The following is a 22,259-nucleotide window of genomic DNA, read 5'->3' as shown; positions in this document are numbered from 1 at the left end:
TGCCATTACTGAAGGAGGGGACACTGAAACACCTGCCAAAGCAGCAACAGTAGACACTGAAGACTGGGTCCATGGACTGCAGCAATGTCGAGCCAATACCATGTTCTGGAAAAATCTCCATGCAAACATAGTTAGCAAAATTAAAGAGGGCCAAGCTAGGTGGGGTGTCATAAAAAAGCGCACAATTCGGGCGCGTTATCAAGCCCGGATGCATCTTCTACATATGAAGGCTGTCAGAGGTAGAATTGAAAATGCCCCTGCCAGTGCAGTTATTGCATTCAAAGAATCAGACGAAATGGCTCAGTTGAAGCAACAACAACTGGAATCCGGCTTCGAACTATTTAGGAAGTTTGCACAAATTGTGGATGCAGAAGGAAAGTGGGACATCACTGTGGGAGGGGTCATGAACTTAATGGGTCGCGGTCGCCGCATTTGACGGGTATGCAACTCGAAATTGGCCACAGCCAGAGGGTTTGCCTTGTAATATTACCATGGCTACTATTGGGGACAAACCCAGTACAGTGGAATTTTTGACGTGCCCTCTTTTTGTAATATATATGTATGAGGTGCCCTTTTTTTTTTTTCGTTTGTTTTCTGTTGGGGAAAGGGGGCCTCGTTGGTACATATGTTTAATGTAAGCTGCAGGTGCCGTCTTTGTTAAGATTGTATTCTGTAAGTTTGAGGTCACCTCTTTGTACATTTTGTCTTGTGTAAGTTTCACCTGGCTTTTGTATGCTGCCAGGTTGAGGTGGCCTTCGTATTATATGTACGTTTCAGGTGCCTTTCTTTTGTGTTGTATGCAGGAACTTTGATAACTGCAGTTGATGTAGTTTGGCTGCATTCATTTCATATTCGATATAACGTAATTACCTTCCACATCGTCCATATTTGTAGACTTGTTCAATGACATTGCAAAACCAATACGTAAGACAGTATAAAAAATGTTATAATAGCTGTACCAATGTCAAATAATGCTGAGGTTACATTGGAATGCCAATATAACACCAATATCGGGCATTATAAAACCAATACAAATCAATAGCGATACAATAAAGTTACAATATGATACCAATATAGTACCACTGTCCTACCAATACGTCATTCATAAACCAATATAAAAACAACTAAGAATGGCATGTACTGTATCTGCAAGTGTATACCATGCCGTATCTGTCATAAACTAAGGCTATGAATAACATTGGGCCCAATCTATACTTACTGTTGGCAATGGTAAATATTGGAAAAAAAAAATTTCCTTTTTAAAAACACCCCATTAACTCCAGGTTTCATGTTTGTGCACTCACACCATGTTACTGAAACATTGTGCACATGCAAGTGTAACCCTTTGAATTTGGGATGACCCTCTTCAGCACCCTAAATATCGCACAACGTGAACAACAATTCATACCCTCCAAAACAAGAAGATGAGTAGGAGGAGCCTCCGTACCGGTGAGGGTGAGTCAGTGACGTCTCGGTTGCCCGGTCAAGAGGCGACTTCAAGATCTCGCTGGGAAATGGAAGCCCCGAGTTCAGTGTGTTCACGGCTGTGCTACTGTGGGAACGTTGTCAAAACGCATACATCGTGGACGGTTTCTCATCCTGGAAGGAGGTTTCAAGTATGTGCAAGGGTAAGTTTATTTATGTGTAAGTTTTAGCTGACATTTGGGAATTGTCTGTATTCCAAATCTGATGCTGGCTGTCTTTGTTTGAAAACATTGATTCCGTTTCTGCAGAGGAATGGATGTACATTTTGGGAATGGGCTGACCCAGAGATGTGTGACAGATCGAAGCACATCATTCCAGGCTTGCTTAGGAAAATAAACCGCTTGGAAGAAGAACAAAACGCTGGAAAAGGAAAGATGAAAAACCCATGGTTTTGGGTCTCTGTTTTCTTGGTTGGAATGGTCATTTATTTGTTGTTTTCCAAATGTAATAGGACTCCTGGTCATCTACAGTTGGCAGGTTAAAGTTGGTTAGGTTATGGATGTAATGGAACAGGTTTTATTTATTCTAAATCAGTGATGGCAGAGATGGTCGTTTTCTATTGGTTTCATCTAGGTTTGAAAAGGCAAACACAAAAGGCATAGCCAATAACCCCAAGCTCAGGTATTTTGGTATCAACTCTTATGCAGCCTCAATCATCAGACCAATTATTCCACGTAAACATGAGAAAGAACTAAATATTTGACGGTGAGGGACCTCCCAAAACTACAACTCAATGACGTCAAACAATAGAATATTTGAGCTTGTAATTGGCCCAGCCGAGCGTTAATGATAATGTTTGTGCTAACCAACCCCGACATTTCCGTCCGGATCGGATTTAAAAAATGCATATACAAAACAAAGTATTCAACCTAACTAAACTAAACTAAACAGTCGACAATGCACTGTCGTCTCATGTTTACAGGTCCATGACATAGCCACCCAATATATACTTTCAACTGTCACGAAAATGAACACCCTAATATATTGCCAAATGAGAGTCGAATATTTCGCTATAGTGGCGATAAAATAATGGAAAAAGGCTACAATGTGGGTGGCCCCAAAAAATTGCATTTCGCTGCAACTTGTGCCAAATTATGGATTTACAGGAATTTGTTAAGCACAGAATGTCAACAATTAGTTCTAACAAAGGAAAGTGAATACAGCCCTTCTACCATGGAAGACAAGTACAGTTGAATTCCGTTACATAAATGAACACCCTGCAACCTACTACAAAATCACCCCACTTTATCGCGTGGTGAGCAAAATGTCAAAAATTGTGCCATGTTACGCAAAAACTCATATTCAGTTTCAAGATTCAGAATACGACAAACAGCCTGCAACTTCTTTCACATACGTGTACAGAATCTGAGATGTCAATATGGGTATGAAGCTGGAAGGACCACCTGCAGAAGGAGGACATATGTGCCACTTCAGCATTCATATAAAGGGAAAATGAGATGTCATAAGACATGTTCAATTTGAAGAAGTAATTGTTTGAACCTTTCATAAAGAACATGAAACAAGTTTTGGATTACACACAGTCGGAGTTTAGAACATATGACATACGTAAATCAGATGCCAGTTGAGAAACATTGACATTACCATCTATAGTGTTCAAATCCCCAATACCCTAAACTTTGATGAACAAAAGTAGCCATTTTTAGTAATCACAGTTGGACAAGTTCCCAACATAATGTAAGTTCTCTTAAATGAACACTGACATCACAGGGGAATACGTACGACGTAACTACAATGAAGTAAATAACAATGCAATTCCAAAGGCAGTAGTTAACAATAAAGCAGCAATGAGGTCAGATTAGGACTTTTACCTCATACATAGGCCTCCCCCCTAAAAGCCTCGATTGCAAGCTTCAATCGGTAGTAGCCAAACTTGGATGGGTCAATGGTATGTAAAGGAATGCCGGCACTAAGGTACTCAATATATTTGACTGTCATAATGCCACATGAAGTACTGTCCACCTGAGCAGTGGACAAGTTAGAAGTGCACCTATTGATAACATCCGAGTATAGTGATTTAAAAGAACACAGCTTACCCATCACTTTGTTGAGGAACATCGGAAATTCTGCAAATTGTGAATGGGTTAAAGTTTGACATGTCAGTCCCCTTTCTCTTCACCGCTTCAACCTCCGATTTCTCATAAAACCTCATTTCATGCAGCACCTTTGCAAGCGTATGGGTAATAGGCTCCATGAATCGGACAAGCATACTGTTGGAGGTAAAATCAGAATACGAGTCATAGACAGTGACAGTATGTCGCACAAAGTCGACTTCTACTGCCACCCAATGGGACTGTCGAACATTATACGGGAGATAGACCTTGCGCACTTTCGTCCATGCTTGCGCATACCCATGTTGCCATGACCCATTGACAAAGTGGTGTACATTTTTGAGGTAGTTAGGCGGAGGGTCAACGGTCCTTGCAGCATATTGTTTCCTCGTGACTCGTTTCCCACTTGGCATTGCAAACGGCTGTAAAAATTGCTGCAACCAAGTGTGAAAGACACGTTACATAAACCCAAACCAAAGCACCAAAAGGAGAGACCTACATGACTCCTACCAATGCAAGAACTGCAGTGACACATAATATGGATACAAAAATACCTGCAGACAAAACTCGGCGGTTGTCCACTCCCTTCCAAATAGTTGCGGATGAGAGAGTTGTCTTTTGCGTATTAGAAACATGGCCATGTCAAGGTGCTGCTATTTCAGAACACAACAACGGCGTCAATATCACAACAAATGACACATAGTCAATGTCATCAAATAAGAGATTGATCGAAATAAAGCCGGGTTCAAATTGTTACCCTCGAGCTCATCCATGCAGTTTCATCTAACAGTTTGTAAAAAAAAATCTGCCCCAACTTCAAATGGTTCGAGCTCCAGCTCCGCACTACAAAAACAACACTTGCAAAGGTAAATTGAAATATAATAGACAAGTGGAACACCTTGTATAATATGACAATGACACACACATGTATAGTATAGCTACGTATAAATTGTTTGCATACATCAAAAAACAAGTATATTGGTTTTGCCAAGATACAAATCCTAACCTGATGTCAGTTTTCCAAGCCCTGCAAAGTTGTATGATAGCCTTCACATCGTCCATGGCCACGGGTTTTGTTGGATCAAAGCGGGGCTGAGGTGTCTGTGCATGCAAATCAGTAACCTTCCTCTTTTTCCTGGAGGGATCGGTGAATGGACTCAACAATGGTGTCGCAGCCCGCTTAAGTCTGCACCCTTTGCCTTCACCATCTGGTTTCCGAACCGTGGCAGTAGCCTCGTTGTCCCCTTCATCACCAACCAGAGTTATGTTACATTTCATGGGAGGCCTGACCTTGCATCCCACCCCCTCAATTTCTGTCTTCTTCCAATCCTCTAACAAATGTAACATTGTTTTACAAATAACTCTATACCCATTCCCATCTTCCGGAGTAGGAAGGAGGGCATCTTCAACACTAGGAAGCTTCACATCTTCAGAGGTAGGAACCTTGTGAGGTTGTTGGTCCACTTGCCTCTCACTAACTGAAGTTTCAATTTCAGTGTCTATGACTTCCATGGCTGGGAAGGGTTCCACTCCATCAGCAGGGACTTCTGCTTCCCTTGCAGCCCCTTCTTGATCTGAGGTTGGAAAGCGTTCCACTCCATCACCACAGACTGCTGCTTCCATTTCACCCCGTTCTGTATGCATGCCTGGGAAGGGTTCTACTCCATCAGCTGGAACTTGAGTGTCCATTTTAGGTGCTGCTGTAGTCGGACTAGTAGGTTCATTGAAGGGGGACAATTCATTCTGCCCTCCTTCATTCATCTGAGCAGTACAGACTTCCTCATGGCCTTCTCCACCATAATTTTTTTTTAACTCCTCCATCTCCAACTTCAAATAATGTTCGACTTCAGCAATTTTTAGGGTCAAATCCCGAATAGCCATTTTATTTCTGTCACACTCGTTCTCATGCTTCAAACAGTTCTTCTGTACAATAGCTTCCAAGTCACGAACTCTGTTCCTAAGCCCCCGATTTGAACTACGTAGCTTAGCCAACTGATCCTTAGTGCTGCGTAATTGATGCTTCAAACTGGGAGCGTCATTAACAGACCCTTTGGCCTGCATACAGTTATAATGCAACAGTTAGAAAGCTTACAAAAAACCAGGAAACTATTTCCACTTCATTCCTATCGTATTCGCTATATTTTCACAACATTGGAAAAAAAGGTCATGCTCACCTTAGAAGAGGAGGGAAGGGTGGCTGTTTCCTCAACATCCGCGTCTTTTTCTTCACTAGAAGTGCCGGTTTTTTCTTCGGCCTCATCCCCAAATAATTCAACCATTTCTTCTTCGTTGTCATCATCACCCCAACTCCAGTAAGGTTGTTGCTTCTCAATATCTGTTGGCCGGAGAAGTTGCACATCAACCTCCAATTGAAACACAAAAAAAAAAAATCAGTTAACTTTGTACTTTTTCCTAATCATAACATCACTGATACAAACAGATCTAACCTCAAAGTTTTCAAAAACCTGACTCATAACCTCCCGAAAACGGGCCACCGTGTTGCTCCTCCAATGTAATATTCGAGGGATGTGCCTATTGTCTTCATGGACCGTGAAATGCAATGCTTCCAATGCTGGGGACACTTCAAAAGCCCAAATCTGTTCACAACAATGAAACATCAATATCTGTAAATGTATTTACATCAAATAGTTAATTGTTGGATATGTGTTCACCTGAAGAGCGAAGCCAAACCCCCTTATGATGTACTCTCTTGGTCTACCACTTCGCATTCTTGTCTGCGCTCTCTTTCCACTTTGTTTGGGCATTTTTCTTTTTTGGGGCACTTTGACTCGTTGGTATTCAGCACAAACTGCCCTCAACAGTGAAGCATTTGTCATTGCATATGACACTGCGCCCCATGGATACTTGTCAAACTCCTCTAGGTCTTTAGCCAACTTCAAGTAGCGCATGTCAATAAGCACATGCTTTTCAGTACCCAATAGAACAAAATTGGCAAAATAGACCATTCCAAGCTTTAACGCATCCTCATCATCTGTGCACTCGATGAAGGCGGTGTGTAGGTCCAAAAGGGTGGCAGGTTTATTGCTGCTGAAGTATTTTCGCTTCAACGAGCAATTTTCATTTGTCGCCTTCGGAATGAAAGGGAGCTTTCCGAACCTTAGCCCCGTGATGAGGCAAAATTGTTGGGCTGTGAATTGTATCAACTTGTTACCCACAATGAATTTTATCCCGTTCTCCTGTGTAACTGTCTTAGGATCAGCCTTCCTCATCAACAGGCCGTGGACAATTTGTGAATTCCACTTCAGGTCCTCTATCAGTAATAGATGACCAAAACAACTTCCCTCGAACCTCTGTATCTGCTGCGTATTGAACTTCGCCTTTATTGTTGTAATGGCGGTCCTTGTGTGTGAAAGGGCAAATGGCTTTCCTTCGTACTTCTCATCCTCAGGAATCATAAGCTTTGCTTTACAAGCCATTCTCAAGTTCCCTGCACAACAACATCATACATATGGATCATTGGTTACCCATATTTCATACGTACATTACTCAAACTAATACTTTCAACCCATTTTGATATATGTATATACATTTGATAAAACCATAAATGTTTTTAAGCCTCTTTTCTACTCTCCAACTCTCTCCACACTCTCCTCTTATCTACATTCCCTTCTGCCAAATGTACATCCCATTCCATCAAAAAACCAAATACCACCCAAGTCTGAAAACAATTTCATCAACCACGGATCCACTTCATACAGGGTTTGGCTGAAATGGCTACAAGAATTACTCCAAATGCATCAATGCCTACTACAATATGCTCATATGCAATACAGTACCACACATGGAACATCAGTATTCACAGTTATGGACTCTGTGTGCAAACTAGACACGTCAAAATGTTACTGCAACTGCAAGTGCTAAACCTAGATGGATGAACATGCAATTTCTAAACAGATACTGAAGCCCCATAAAATACCATTTTCAGACATATATCACAAGCTGCAAGCAAGGAATAACAACACAATTTAGCAGGTTTTATACCACAGGGAACAGAAAATTTCCACGCCAACTAACTTTAGTATTTCAAAATCACATAATTAACCATTAACACTGGAAGGGTGCAAAATATGCTACTACGTGCTGAAACACCAATGATACCAACAAATTTACTTGTGCATTATTACTCAACACCTAATTCAGGGCCTACTGAGGTAATGGTGTGTTATAATGGAATAGCCCTTGCCACCAGAATAATTTCCCACACTAAATATGACTCATAAAATGGAAGTGAAAACAAGCATTGCCATAGAACCAATCCTATATGACAAATAGCAATTTGAGGCACTGCATCGTCCATAGAGCAAAATCAATACACCAATACAAGTTTCATCCCAGCATGATCTACTTCACAGTTAAATTACATTATTATTGCAATATCTCTAATTACTAAACTTCACAAATTCAGTCACAGGTTAGTGAAATTATCCTTCTCAAATGATAACCATACAAAAACACAAACTAGTCAATAACAAATACAAAACCCACCTTAGAATAACTCCTTCTCTGCACAGAACCGAATTCGAAATACCAGCCACACCTACAGCAAATCGCGACTTTTGTCCTAACCGAGTCTCACAGGATTGAGAAGGAGGAGGACGTTTGTGAACAAAGTCCTAACCGAAACCAAAATTTAGGGTTTTTTTAGGCCCTGAAGGAGTAGAGAAGAAGAGAACGACGTCGATTCAAGACTCGAACTTAGAGGGAACTGAGACATCGTTTAAGGGAGAGAGCATTTAACGATTAAACCCTCTCTTTCACCGTCAAGAACCCCCTCACCAAACCCTAACATTGACTGTAGAGAGAGAACGACAGAGTGCTGCTTAGGTTTTCGTGACAGAGGGAGAAATAGAGTGGTGGTGGTCGATGGACACAGAAACCGCCGAGAGAGGAAGAGAATCGTGACTGAGCGCTGAGAAAGGGAGAGAAGCCAGATGCGTTAGGTCGCCAATCAAAGGCCAATAACTCCCCAATACATGTGCTTTTATATGGAGGGCAGTTTGGTCATTTCACGTTCAAAAGTGATTATATCAAAACAAAATTTGCAACCTGATTATTTCAGAACACCACTTGTGATAAGTGATTATATCAGCATATTTCCCTTAATTTTTCCTTTTGTTGTCTGCCAATGTAGCTTGGCTGGCAGGACCTCAATTAAGTATTAGGCAAAACTTAAACGCAGCCACTTGTTTTTCTTTGGCTGAATTTTAACCCTTCATTTTAAAGGGTTTTCTTCTTGTGTTTTTGCGACACTTGTTGTAGAATTAGTCATATAGTTTCCAATTTACACACCTTACATGGAAAAGCTAGTTCCAGCCCAACCACATTCAAAAACTGATTCCTCCAATTTGCTAAGCACTTCCCATTGAAAAAATAAATGGCAGATGGGTGAGGTGAGTTGATCAGGACAGTGAGCCCACTTTTTTATATCTAAATTCGAATTCCCTTATACGTAAATAAGGTTAATTTAGAAACATGTGAATTATCGCTTCTATATAAAGTAAAATAAAAATAATATATTGTCAAAATTTGGGGAAAAACATCCACCAACAAAGAACTAACCCATCAAGAGCCTCATTAAAGAACCAAATTCCCAATCCAGATTTTAGCTTCAATTTACCAAACAATCCACAACACAATTTTTTTCCTTGTAAATGCGGATAAACTGACAATTTCCAATTTGTCTTATGAGATCACAATAACTATGCACCAAAGTACGAATTATCACTTCCAGATTTCTAATGATAAAATTAGTCCTGATATTACAATTAAACTCATTGAAACTGAAAAGTGAAACAGCAAGCTCATTATCTTATTATCTTGCTTGATCTCAAACATGCCCGTTAAAGTTGATAGTTTAATCGTTTTAATTTCCTCTAATATCTCTTGATCCAGCAGAAAATCTAATTATCTAACTTTAAGAAACTCTTGGTTATTTTTTATTTTTTATTTTTTTTATAATGGGGAGACTCTTTAATGAATGAAAAATCAGACTTAAAAGAACTTTTCTATCTCACAAGCCCTTTATAGGCATTTGATGAGAAAAATAGATGAATGGCATTCAATATCCATTTTTTGAGGTTGTGGAATAAATGTGATTTTTAGTATAAGTTTAAATTACATGGGAGGGGATTTCTCTCTCACACACACACAATAAATGTGATTGTTTTGTTAGGTAAATGGTGTCTCATAGAAATGGTCAAAAATCTTGATCGTTGCTTGATGTGATGAGGGTAAACTTATTAAAATAGATAATAGTTCCACATATTGTGTCTTACAAGTCACGCCTATAGGAGTGGGACTCATAAATTCATGTTGAGAGAGCATAAATAACAATTATCTTCATTCTATAAAACAAAAAAAGCCATATCTAATAAATTTATTACACAAACATAGTAAATAATTAATACAAACAAATCTCAAAAGGAAAATGAATATTTCAATTAATTTAAACACATCCCTTCTTCTTTCTGTTCAATCTTTTCTCTAGTTATGCACATTGGTTTATAGCCTTATAGGAATTGAAGAGTTGATCTTATGCTTTTTGGTGAAACCTTCATTTTAAGAGGGGGTTTTTGTTTTTGTTTTTTGTTTTTTTAAGAAGAAGAATTAATATATAAGAAAAACGATATACCAATTTATAACAAAAAAAGGTATACAAATAACGACACAAATACAATGGCCTCGTTAAAATCTTCCTAGGAAAAACCACATGAAACAAACCCTAGATGAGGAAAGAGTACCACACATGTCATGGACTAACAAGAGAGTCCGACCCAGGCCACAATGGACCACTACTTCGAACCAAAATAGTAAGAAGAAAAAAAAGCCTACTGGACTAGACCCACATGAGAGAACCGCAAACCCATCCCAACTGTCAAAAAAAGCCTTTTATGAGAACTCATAGTCCATTGTACAATATAAGAACTGTAGAGCACACCAAAGGTCAGAGACATAACAGAGCACACCAAGAAAATCACGGAGACCACCGCAGAAAGAAACCCATGGAAGTGCAGCAACTCAGAAGAGAGAATCTGCAAAGGGCAAGACAGTGGGATAAACAAAACAAAAAACAAGAACCCAAACGAAGAAAACCCCTCAGAGAGCACACCACCGCAGACTAACAATGGCAAAGGAAACGTAGTCCGTTAGGCAACACAAAGATTGAGAAGGATGCCGAGAGTCAGAAGACAGAAAGAAACACTACACTAAACAAAACATTTATAATAAAAAAAACATAGACGCGACTAGTGAACCCTAAACAAAACAAAGCACCACTATAAACCCAGCAAATAACAACCCACCACAACATAAGACTGTCAAATAAAAACTTCCTACGTGTGCATAGTTCTTTGTACAGTGCAGAAAGCTAGTCGTGAGTGTCAAAGAAAAGCCAACATAAGCACCAAATGTCATCTTCTTGTTTCTTATTCCAAACCCCTAACCGACAAAGCAGAAGGGACCAAGATCGGCCTCTTAGCATGGCAAACTTCAAGTAGAAGGTCATCAAAATAAGAACGTTTATCAGATACCAAGCCCACAAACGTTCCATTAGATACCTCAAGGAGACTTGGGAGACCCACTAGGTTGGTCTCCATTGCCTTGTGATCAATACAAGCACCTGAAGCATCCGAGAGCATAAGGTACGTCCCAAAAAATTGCTCAAGGTCATGAAATACTCCAACACTACTCGGATTCGCAATCTTCATCGCAAAATAAACAAACAAACTCGTATAGATGAGGAAAAAGATGGTACCCAATAACCCTAGTAGCCAAAAACCTTGCCCAACATCGAGAACATCTTGGAACTTACGGCAGGGGGGCTGTAAGGGGAACCACCTCCACTGTGACCGCTGAGCCCAACAAAACAGGTTGCACTGTGACTGTCGTTGACTAGAAAACTGGCGGCACAATAGCAGAAACAAATCCACTAAAAACACCATACCAAGGCAACCACCAGAAACACCGACGCACCTCGAGAGAAAGAGAATGACAGCGAAAACCCAAACCGAAAGGGCGGAGAGGGAACATCGCAAATCATTGGAGCGAACTAGTACCACCACGAAGCCAAAAGAAACAAGACAATACACGAAGGAAACTAACGCCCAGGATCTAGGAAAGACCAAAGGCAGACCTAAGGCTAGGCTGGAGAGGGCTCCAGCCTAGGGGAACATTTATGAAATATTAAACATGGTCTTAATTATTATAGGTTTATTCCTACTCAAATAAATATTAGCCCATTGTACCAAATAAATATAGCCCACAGATGCATTGTTTTTCTTTTTTTAATAAATTAATAATAGGCCAATCTAAGTAAAGTAAATAATAGCTCAGTCCTCTATTTAAAATAAGCACTCTTGAAGCATATAGGAAATAATAAACGTCAATCCAATCCAAACTTATATAAATTTGATTAGAAGCAGAACTCACGCTAATGTTCTATCAACTTGAGCTATTCTAATCGTACTGATATTGGGCTACGCCCACATAAAGCAAACATCCAAAAATTTCTTCTAGCCACCTAAAACGCCATATTTGTACCTTGAGAACCTAGAGGAAATAGCTCTCCTCTAAAAAATTGTACCAACCTATCTTGAGTGGGTTCTTCAATCTTGGTAAGTTTTTTTTTATTTATTTAAAATATATATATATATATATATTCAATTTCCAATTTTAATTGTTGTTGTTAAGTTTTTATGATTTAGGGTTTGAGTGAAAACTTTTGGAGAGTGTTGATATATTTTTTTTACTTTTGCAACTTGAATTATTAATTAGCATATATGATTTTTAATGTCTAGTGTTTTTGGGGAATCAACTTATTGTATCTTGTTGATAAAGCAAAAGATGCATCTAATAGAGAGCAAATGACCATTGTTTTAAGATTTGTTGATAATGATAGTTTTGTACGAGAACGTTTTTTTGAGATTGTTTGGTATTTATTTATATTTTGTACTTCTTTGTGTTATATTTGCTCGTATTGTGGCTTTATTTGATTTATAAAATTTCATTTACATTTTTGTTTCAAGAGAAAAAAGGCTTATAATATATCTCCTTTATAAAAATAAAAATAAAAATTTAGCCTACCCCTATAAAAATTCCTGGATCCGCCATTGAGAGAGACAATAAGGCCAGCACCCCGAAATCAAAGCGTTGAGTGACTACAACCGCTCAATGCGGAAGATAAACCTAAGCATAATATTTTAGCTCGGTTCTCCTCACTAGCAAGAGAGTGACCCATCGCGTAAGGTTTGTTTTCTTTTACTATTTGTTTCTATCTATATGATTAGTGTCTTTTACAAAATATTCTCTTATTTTTGTAGCTACTTTTCAATTAGAAACCTTAATGGTGCCTCAATGTGTTGCTCAGCTGCTAAGGACCTTTGTTTTATACAATCTGCCTCAATGTAGTGCGCTATGTATGGCTATCCAGGAACCATGGTTATTTTATAGACTATGAATATTTTATGGAGTAAACATCTGATTATTAATCTTTGGGTATAAAATATATAATCTCTAAGTTTTATTACCAACTAGCACTTATTTAAATGGTATTTCTCTTCAAAATAATGAAAAAGTTCTAAAGTTCGAACACAGCCCAAGTTATTGGGAAAAAGTTAGCTGCAAAACATAAATTGATGATCGCTCATTAAATCTGCAATGATATGGAATTAAGAATTTTGGAAACAGTGTATATAAAGTTAAATAACAAGCAATTGCTTAAAGCTGCGAAACATAAACATATGGTCAGCAAACTGCCACAAGAACCATCTTGGCTTCTGCTGCAAAAGCCTACTATAGCTACAACAAGGAACTGACTTAACATTATGTTCAGAATATCGAAAAATGCGGGTATTTACTATTTTCCTATTATCTTCTCCCCACCGAAAATGCAAGAAAATATCTCCACTAGAAGTTTGAAAACATAATGGCTGTCACAAAGCCTGGACAACATACTGGGCATGAATTCAGCAGTGCCGCTGTTACAACAAGAAGCTTTTGGTTCAACGCTCACTTGGAAGCCTGATTTAAAACTCAGTAGGAGGCTTTAACCTTATTAGTCTCTTGATTCTGTCTTTTTCCGTATTCTCCAGCAACCCCTGCAAAGTATAGGAAAACAGATGTCAAAGAAGATAAAATTCAACATTATAAAGCTAAATGTTAGGCAGCAATATAGAATTGCCATGTAACATGAAGTCAGTATGTGAAGATGAAACAATGGATAAGAAGCAAAGCTTTCTATCAACCTATCAACCCAAATAATAAAACGAAACTAAAAGAAAGGTAAGGCTTGCTTGTAATGTAATTATAAAGGAAAGTTGGAAATTTCCATATTTCCCATTCTAATCGGGAACTGTGATTTAACATTTAGTCTCGGATGATTGTGAGCCTCCACCACCCTGCCACTAAAATAATACCAAAGTGGTGGTGGTCTGACTACTATGGACAACTTCTACCACATGATTTTCATTGTGCTGTTGGGATGGTTGCCGTAAGATGCAGCCATCAAAGGAATTCCATACTAAATGACTTAACTTGTTGGATGTTTTGGTGAAGGATGAACAAACAACAACAATTTTTGTTTTTTTTTAATACAATGCTTTAATTATTTAAAACTTATTCATCACCTCACCTTCCAAACAATTTCATCCAGACACAAGCAAATTCTTCCATACTTATCCAGGAAAAGGCGCTCAGTTGGAGGCTTCCCACATACATCCTTCACAGCTGATGTTATCACAAAGATCACCTCTGACACTAGAAAGAATCCATCCAGGTTAGAGAAGCAAAACCAGAAAAATCAAGCACGGCACACCTCTCCCATTCAAAAGAAATTGTTACAATTTGGCCAATGGTAAGCACCACAAAGAGAGTATCATTTTGAATTTGTTTACTGTAAGTGATGGTGTCAATTTTCCATTCAAAAAAGTGCTGCCTTTGGCCAATTGCACCAAGCACTAAAGCAGAGTCAGTGACTCAGTGATGTGTGGAAAGAGATAGCAGTTTTTTTTCACTTGTTTCTTTAAAGCAATGGCATAAATTTTCCTACTATTGCACTGGCCGGCTGTAATAGGTGAGAACCTTGCTATCATAAAGATATTTGACAACATGAATCTATTTTGGAAAGCATGCAAAAATTACACATGCAAAAGGGAAAAGCTTTTCACCTTAGTTGCAACTAACTAAACTACTGATTGAAAAGGTATCAAAAGGATGTGAAAACTGCTGGTTCAGAACTCTAATCTCAAACAAGAGTGAAGTGCAATTTTAGCTTTCAATTGACAGTTTCGTCCTGCCCTTTCTATAAACTAGCATCATATTCTTGAACTGAGTAATGAATACTTACAGGCTAGTTCATCATACTCATCCTTGCCCACAACATAGATGCTGACATCCCCAAGCACAGTGTAAACAATGTAAACTGACCTGATAATACATCAATGCAAGTCAAATAATGTAAACTGATACCAGATTCTGAGTCACATTTTTATTTATTATTAATTTAAAAATAGGAATAGCATTATTTCTGTGAAGGTCACAACTTTAATGCAAAAGGGAATTCTTTGCTGAAGACTTAATTCCAAAAAGCTTTCCTTGACAAAAGAAAATTTCAAAACCTTTATATGTTTTATTATACCCCAGCATTATATTCTCATTGGAGGAAATTTTAGGCTCCAGCTCAATTCTTGGATCCAATCCCCAAGGTATGTGATGACACGAGAACAACTAAGGCAATCTCAACATAGACATTAAGCATTAAATGTGCAGGACGAAAAAAGAGAAAAGTATCCATACTTGTGGCAAGCAACAAGGAGCTCTTCATTTTTCACACCCCTAAGATTTTCTGCCCCTAGTTTGACTAGGAAAGATCGCCAATGCAGCCGTTCCTCAGCAGGAACTCCATTGAAACTGCAATGGGCATAGAACCCTAGAGTCAATGCTTCAAATATAGGAAACATAAATGCACAAAAATGTCAAAGCAATTAACTCAACAGTGCTCTTTCGTACTCGATATATTCCATACAGCAATTGCATATACATTATACAACAAAGCAGAAAGATGAGGTCTTTTATAGCAAATGCTGTATAATTTTCACACCATGCTATACATGAATCGTTGTATATTGTTAACTATCCTTTTCACTTCTTAATCTGATAGGATATTGTACAACAGAAAGCTATCCATTTAAACGTCAGCGATTCCCCATTAAACCATTTCAAGAAAAATAAAAAACCATCGAAGAAAAACAAAGTCCACCCGATTCAAACCATAAACACAAAGTAAAAGACAAACTATACAGAAATGAAATACCCAAAACACAATTCAGATCCAAGTCGTAAGATTTCCAAGCTAGATTAACTAAACCCACAAAAGGGTATACCAAAATTAATAACTTTCAGTCAAAAACACCACAAACAGAATCAAAAGTTACAAGTTCATGACGTTGGAGAAATTTCAAACCATTTTGAATAAAGAACGGAAGATGTAGATCCGCACTTACCGTTCAACTAGGATGTTGCCTTCCGAGTTGGCGAACAAGACTGCAAGTATCATAGCTCGCTTGCAGAATTGAGTAGTAAATAGGTAGGATCAATGTAAACCACCAATTATCAATTATGCGATAAACTTGTTTGAAAAAGGTCAAATTTTCTATACGATTCAAAGCTTTCCAAAATCAATCTGAGTCTGACTATATTGCAGAATTGGAACGTTACTGTTGCTGGTTTTAGTGGGAGTTGGAATCGTTTTCTTTGGTTGGCTTTCGGGGTCTTCTGCTCCTTCTACGCAGATCTTGGAGCTGGGTTCTTGTTATATATTTTTAATTTATTTTTATTTCTTATTATTATTTGGTTGTTCCCTTGTTGTCTCGGTGCCTTTTTTTTTCTTTTTTTTTTTGTTGGTATTTCTGGGCCGTGGCCTTTTGGTTTTGTAATTTCGGCTTCTCTGTTTAGCCTTTCCCCTTGGGGCAATAGGCTGATTTTTTTATTTTTTTATTTTTTTTATTTTTTTAATTTTTTTTATTTTTTTTTTTTTCCTTCTGGATTTTTAAAATATATAAGTGATAGTTTTAATTTCCTCTAATATCTCTTGATCCAGCAGAAAATATTGCATTTCTATGCCACACACACATTAAAACAGATAATGAAAAATCTAATTATCTAACTTTAAGAAACTCTTGGTAATTTTTTTTTGAGATTTTCTATTTAAACCCCCTCACTTCTCTTTGTTCACTCAAATACTTAAATCATTAAGCTGTAAGTTTTATTATTGTGTAAAAAGATAAAAAATGTCATCCAACTTAATAATTAACCCTAGTACATCTATACACACACCCCACCACTTTTCATATTATGTTTTAGAAACTTCCTTCCAACTTCCTGTTTACAAACTCTCTCTCTCTCTCTCTCTCTCTCTCTCTCTCTCTCTCTCTCTCTCTCTCACACACACAAGTTCTCAACTCAACAATACCCAAGTGTTAGAATTTCAGTTACAGTTCTTGGAAAGAGGTAAAGTTGTTCTCTTTCTTTAGAAAGTATTAAATTTTGGATTTAGGGTTTCATTTGTTTGTGTTTTTTTTTTTTTTTGGCTGGGAACAAAGAAAATTATGGGGTTTAATTAGAAAATCTTTTTTTTTTCCCCTGTTTGGGGTGTATTTAAAGGTAGTTTGGGAAGATAATGGGGTTTTCTTAGAGATTGTGAAAATTTAAATTAAAAGTTGGAGTGAACTTAGAACATAGGGTGAACTAAGAGAAGTGTGAGGTTTAAATAAAAAATCTCTTCTTTTTTTTTGGATGGGGAGACTCTTTAATGAAAGAAAAATTAGACTTAAAAGAACTTTTTCTATCTCACACGCCCTCTGTAGGCATTTGATGAGAAAAATAGATGAATGGCATTCAATATCCATTTTTTGAGGTTGTGGAAGAAATGTGATTGGTTTTTTTATTTTTTTTTTATAAGTATAAGTAATAGTCGAAACTACATGGGAGGGGATTTCTCTCTCTCACACACACACAATAAATGTGATTGTTTTGTTAGATAGATAGTGTTTCATAGAATTGGTAAAAAATCTTGGCCGTTGTTTGATGTGATGAGGCTGAACTTATTAAATGGACAATAGTTCCATATATTGTGTCTTACAAATCACACCTATAGAAGTGGGACTCATAAATTCGTATGACACGAGACACTCTTACACTCTGCAAGTTATGTTGGCAGAGCATAAAAAACAATTCCCTTCATTCTATAAAACAAAACAAAAAAGCCATATCTAATAATTTTATTACACAAACATAGTAAATAATTAATACAAACAAATCTCAAAAGGAAAATGAATATATCTATTAATTTAATGCCATGCGTGTGGCGATTAAACTCAGAAGAATAAGTAACACTTATGAACCCTAACCCAACAGAGAGAAGAAATAGGTGTGTGAGAGAGAGAAGGAGCACCAGCTACCTACCCTTATTTTCCACCATTGCATTTCCTCTATTTTCACAAAGATAAAATTATATGTTATTTTAATGAACAATAACTACAACTATTTGGCGTACGCTTGAGTACCAAAGAAAGATCGCAAACCTATACCTCCTACAATTATATACGAGTCACATCCTTCTAGATGTAACCCAAAGTTGTACCTTTGGATCAAATAACATCTCCAATAAAGTACTCCCTGGTTATGAAGTGCAAAGAAAATGTGAGAGGCCCAGCGTTGGAGGCTCAGAAAGACAGAGTAATTCCAAGATCCAAGCAGTTTGGACTTTTCGTTCAAATGGAATCGAGAGCCCAAATTCAAGAAAGCACCAGTCCAAAATCAAAAAGCCCATGTCAATTTCTGGGCAGCCATTAGAATCTTTTTTAGATTGGGCCAATTCTCAAACACACCTAGCCCATTTCTTTTTCAGGAAAAGGCCATGAGACAAAACATATGGATTTTTATCCACTAAAAGAGACTAGCCCAGCCTTCTTACAAAAAGCCAACAGATCTTTTTCGGAAAATCTATTCTCAAAGAAACCCACGTGACCACCTGACTTTGAAAAGTCAACAATTTCAACTATCACAAGAGAGGTGATAGGAAATTAAATGAAGGCATGTCTTACAGGAAGACTTCTCCAGTTTTTATAGTCAAGGAAGAAGATCAAAACCCCTTTCTATATACGAAGAAAATTCTGCACCAAAGCAGGCATAATTTCCAAGGGATAAGCAGACTACATTTTATAAAGAGATAAGTAGGGAGTAGGAAGTTGCTCATCTAAAAAAGCAAACTAACCATCATGACAGATTATGTTCTTTCTCTTTACAAGAAACAAACAGGGAACAAAGAAGAGTTGGTTTTTCTTTCATAAAAAGCAAGGAAAAGACCTCAATGAAAGCTAATTGTTGATGGCCTTTCTCTGCCAGAACAAATAACTTCCCTTTTTCTTTGCATTTTAAATAAAAAATCTTGCTTTTGGAAAATTTGCCGCCCATTATTAAAAGATTAGAAAGCCCCACTCCAGCATTTTCTATAAATATTAGAGGAGGTGAACAGATCAAAAGACAGCAAAAAATTCAATCAAAAAATAAAAACTCAAAATGATCACTTGATCTCAAAAGCCTTCAAAACACTGAAGCAACCAAGTCCAGCCATTTTTGTCCCTTCCAGACTGAAGAGATTCCAATTTTGCCGTTCAAAAAGCCTTCCAGGGCTTGAAATAGATTAAAGCTCTGCCAAACTCGAACGTTGGTATCGATTCACAGCTGAAACATGATAGTTAAAGGTGTTGATAGTTCAGTCCAGCACAGACATACGCAATCCAGCCCGGATAAGGAGCATTTATCCAGGCAGAAATTGAAGTCCAAAAGCTCTTTTCGTCTTTTTAGAGTTGGTTTTCCCCTTTTGAGCTTTGTAAAAGGCAGTTCTGCCTAAAACAGTTCACTTTCTTATCATTTATTCTGACAAAAACTACCAGTTTGTATTGTGAAAAATTATGAGGTCCTCACCAGTCTGAGGTAAGAAAAGAACTTACTTGGGAGATATTCCTCACCCAAATTCACAATCGCTTGTTTAGACATCAGTAACTTGGGCGCGCAAGTTATCTATTTTTAAGAAGTCTGCTAGGGTTTTTATTGCTAGCAGTGGTATGCTCGCACACAAAAGAAAGTTGACATGTTGACCAATCAATGGTTTTCAGGACAATGGGAAACTTTACCTTACTATCACATGAACAAATATAAAACGGGTGAACACTCCCTACATTGATCTTTATGTGTTGTTGTTCCCTTTCTTTCAAACCCCATAATCCCACAGCCATCTCAAATCCAATTTTGTGTAAAATCAGTTTGTTTATAAAAAAAATAAATAAAAAACTCCAGATAGGTGGGTGGTTGGAAAGAGGGATGATGGTGGAGATGTTGTTGTCAAAGTGAGAGGGAGGAGAGGAGAGATAAAGTGGGAGAAGGTAGACGATTGAGAAATTGAATCTCACTATCGGTTGTTATTTTTCATACTGGTAAAAGAGACCCCATTGTAACTTATTTTTATTTTTTAATCTCAACCATCCGTTTTGATCCATCGGTCAAAATTATTTTTCACACCAAACCTGGTTGGCCCAATAGGAAAACATTTTCCAACTAGCATAATTTATGTATATAAAAGAATTGGCGGACCATGATGGAGGAATCCACTGGGTTATTGGTTATTCAAAGTTGTTGGACTCATCTCTTCAGCAAGTTTAATAATGAGCATAACGGCCCTATTGTTCCATAAGAGATTCATTATTATACTTAATATAGGAGCTCAAATTATTATTTTTTTAAAAAAATTGTATGAAATGAACTTTAGAAACACACCCAAAAGCTCATTTACAACATAACAAAAAGGCTTTTAAGTTCTTTTAAATTACAAAACTGCCATTAATTTCTTAAAACAAGCCCAACCCCAAAACCTCATAAAAAAGCCCAAAACATTTAATAGGGCATCAAAGTAATTAATAATTAAAATTAAATTCAATAGAATCAGTTGTCATTTTTTGGGTTTGTTTATAGAAATTAAATAGTGTAGAGTTTATTTATAGTTTTAGTGCTAAAAATATCTCTTATTTTTATAGTTTATATGACTAAATATCTCTTATTCCAATAGAAAGAAACCTACTATTAACTTTTCGAGAAATTTCCATTATCAGTGTTGATCTCTTGGATCCCTGTAGTCCAAGAGATTTATGGTCACTCACCGTTGGATGTAAATTCAACGGTTGACTTGAATCGGGTAATAATCATTTATGTCATATTGCATTTATATATATCATTTTGAACTATTGGATTAATATCCAACCTTGGGTGACCACAATCTCTTGAACTCCTGTGGTCCAAGAGATCGGGACTGTTTCCATTATATAAGGCAAAAAAGAAAATACATATTTCTCGGCATTATGGAGACTATGCCTAAGACCATATGGCTAATAATGATATGCACCCCGCCCCAAGAAGAACTGATCAATTGGCCCCAGCCAGAAGCCTTAAATTGCTCTGCAGCTTTGAGTTCATAAGCTCGGCCGCAAGCATATCGACCAGCGACATGTAAATTAAAATACCCGCTGGAGCCGCGTTTAAAACGCCTTCAACCACAAGGGCTGTCGGGCTGTTTTCTGTATAGATGTTCGATATTCCAATCCCGATTGCAACTCCAATAGGAGTTGTAAGGGAGAAGAACAGTGCCATGACTGCAGTTGCTCGAGACTTGAAATTCGCCTACAAAAAATAAGAACATGAAAAAAAAATCCCGTCAATTAACGTCATCCAGAGTTTAATTGAACTATAGGAATCAATTAAGATGCATAATTAATGGCTGGTAAAGCAGTTACCTGAGCTATATATCCACCAAGGCCTATGCCTTCAAAAAATTGATAAAAGGCTAACGCAGCAACTAAGGGCCTTATGGTGTCTGGACTTCCAGAAACACCCAAGGAGATTCCTATGATGATGGAGTGGCACTGTTGCCCGGATTTAGACAAGGTATGGCCTTCCCAAGAATGGGAATGCCAACACCCATTGCACCGGCAAACAGTACGGATGCAATGGCTGCGACTTTTAATTTTAGGGCCTGGGGTTTGTGCCCCTGCCCAGCTTCAGTAGCCTCAGCCTCACCGGAGCAGTCAGCGAAAACCACCATGGGAATTGGTTTGTTCATTGTCAAAAAGTCGGTGATCTAATAGAATTATGAGAGCGAGGGAAGAGATGATCTGAAAGAAGTATTAGTTTGAAATTCAACTTTCAAAGTAGGAGTGAGGGAAGAGTTGAAGGGGTGGTAGTAGTACCACCTTATATAGGGAGATGATATTCATGTAAAATGTCATGACAAGTTCGTGAGGGATTCTGTTTCAACCCAAAACAAGGCACGCGAAAGTTGCACATCAAAGAAATTCCTTCCTTCCTAACTGGATACTGTCTACGAAAGTTGCACATCAAGAATATGCTAAAGTTGTCGTAGCATGATGTACCTGCAATTGATTGTACTATAATCTCCCTTGGTTATCCCATGACTATTCCCTTGTCTACCTAATACAAGAAAAAATATGTATGTAATAAAAAAAATTTAAAAAAAGAATAAATATGTATGTTGCAGTCTTCTCCCATTGAAAGTTGGTTGTGGGAAAAATATTATAGATTAATTAGGAGCAGCACAAACTAGATGGAGAGGAAATTTTA

The 22,259-nt window shown here is 37.7% G+C and overlaps 3 protein-coding genes across 3 annotated transcripts; all 3 read right to left on the bottom strand.

Moving 5' to 3' along the window:
- Positions 1-2,793: 2,793 nt before the first annotated feature.
- Positions 2,794-4,627, bottom strand: LOC117613424. The gene is made up of 7 exons (XM_034342030.1): positions 4,561-4,627; positions 4,312-4,397; positions 4,109-4,204; positions 3,540-3,988; positions 3,322-3,457; positions 3,052-3,115; positions 2,794-2,888 (listed from the first exon to the last, which is right to left on the bottom strand). Exons 2-7 carry the CDS (start codon positions 4,321-4,323, stop codon positions 2,794-2,796), a joined length of 852 nt encoding a protein of 283 aa, XP_034197921.1. The 5' UTR covers positions 4,324-4,397; positions 4,561-4,627.
- An 8,577-nt stretch (positions 4,628-13,204) lies between these two features.
- On the bottom strand, positions 13,205-16,376 carry LOC117613422 (TSET complex member tstD-like). Its single transcript, XM_034342028.1, has 5 exons — positions 16,073-16,376; positions 15,366-15,479; positions 14,917-14,996; positions 14,203-14,327; positions 13,205-13,669 (listed from the first exon to the last, which is right to left on the bottom strand). The coding sequence occupies exons 1-5, from the start codon at positions 16,123-16,125 to the stop codon at positions 13,598-13,600; spliced, it is 444 nt and encodes a 147-aa protein (XP_034197919.1). The 5' UTR covers positions 16,126-16,376; the 3' UTR covers positions 13,205-13,597.
- Positions 16,377-20,980: 4,604 nt separating this feature from the next.
- Positions 20,981-21,669, bottom strand: LOC117613423 (zinc transporter 4-like; the record flags this gene model as incomplete). Its single annotated transcript, XM_034342029.1, has 2 exons — positions 20,981-21,302; positions 21,416-21,669. Coding segments are annotated over 2 exons (509 nt in total), but the record flags the coding sequence as incomplete, so codon positions are not given.
- Between the last annotated feature and the right edge of the window lie 590 nt (positions 21,670-22,259).

Source organism: Prunus dulcis, unplaced genomic scaffold (genome assembly GCF_902201215.1).
Source record: "Prunus dulcis unplaced genomic scaffold, ALMONDv2, whole genome shotgun sequence".
Lineage (NCBI taxonomy): Eukaryota > Viridiplantae > Streptophyta > Magnoliopsida > Rosales > Rosaceae > Prunus > Prunus dulcis.
The sequence above is the reverse complement of the archived record's forward strand: the minus strand, read 5'-3'. Positions and strand labels throughout refer to the sequence as shown.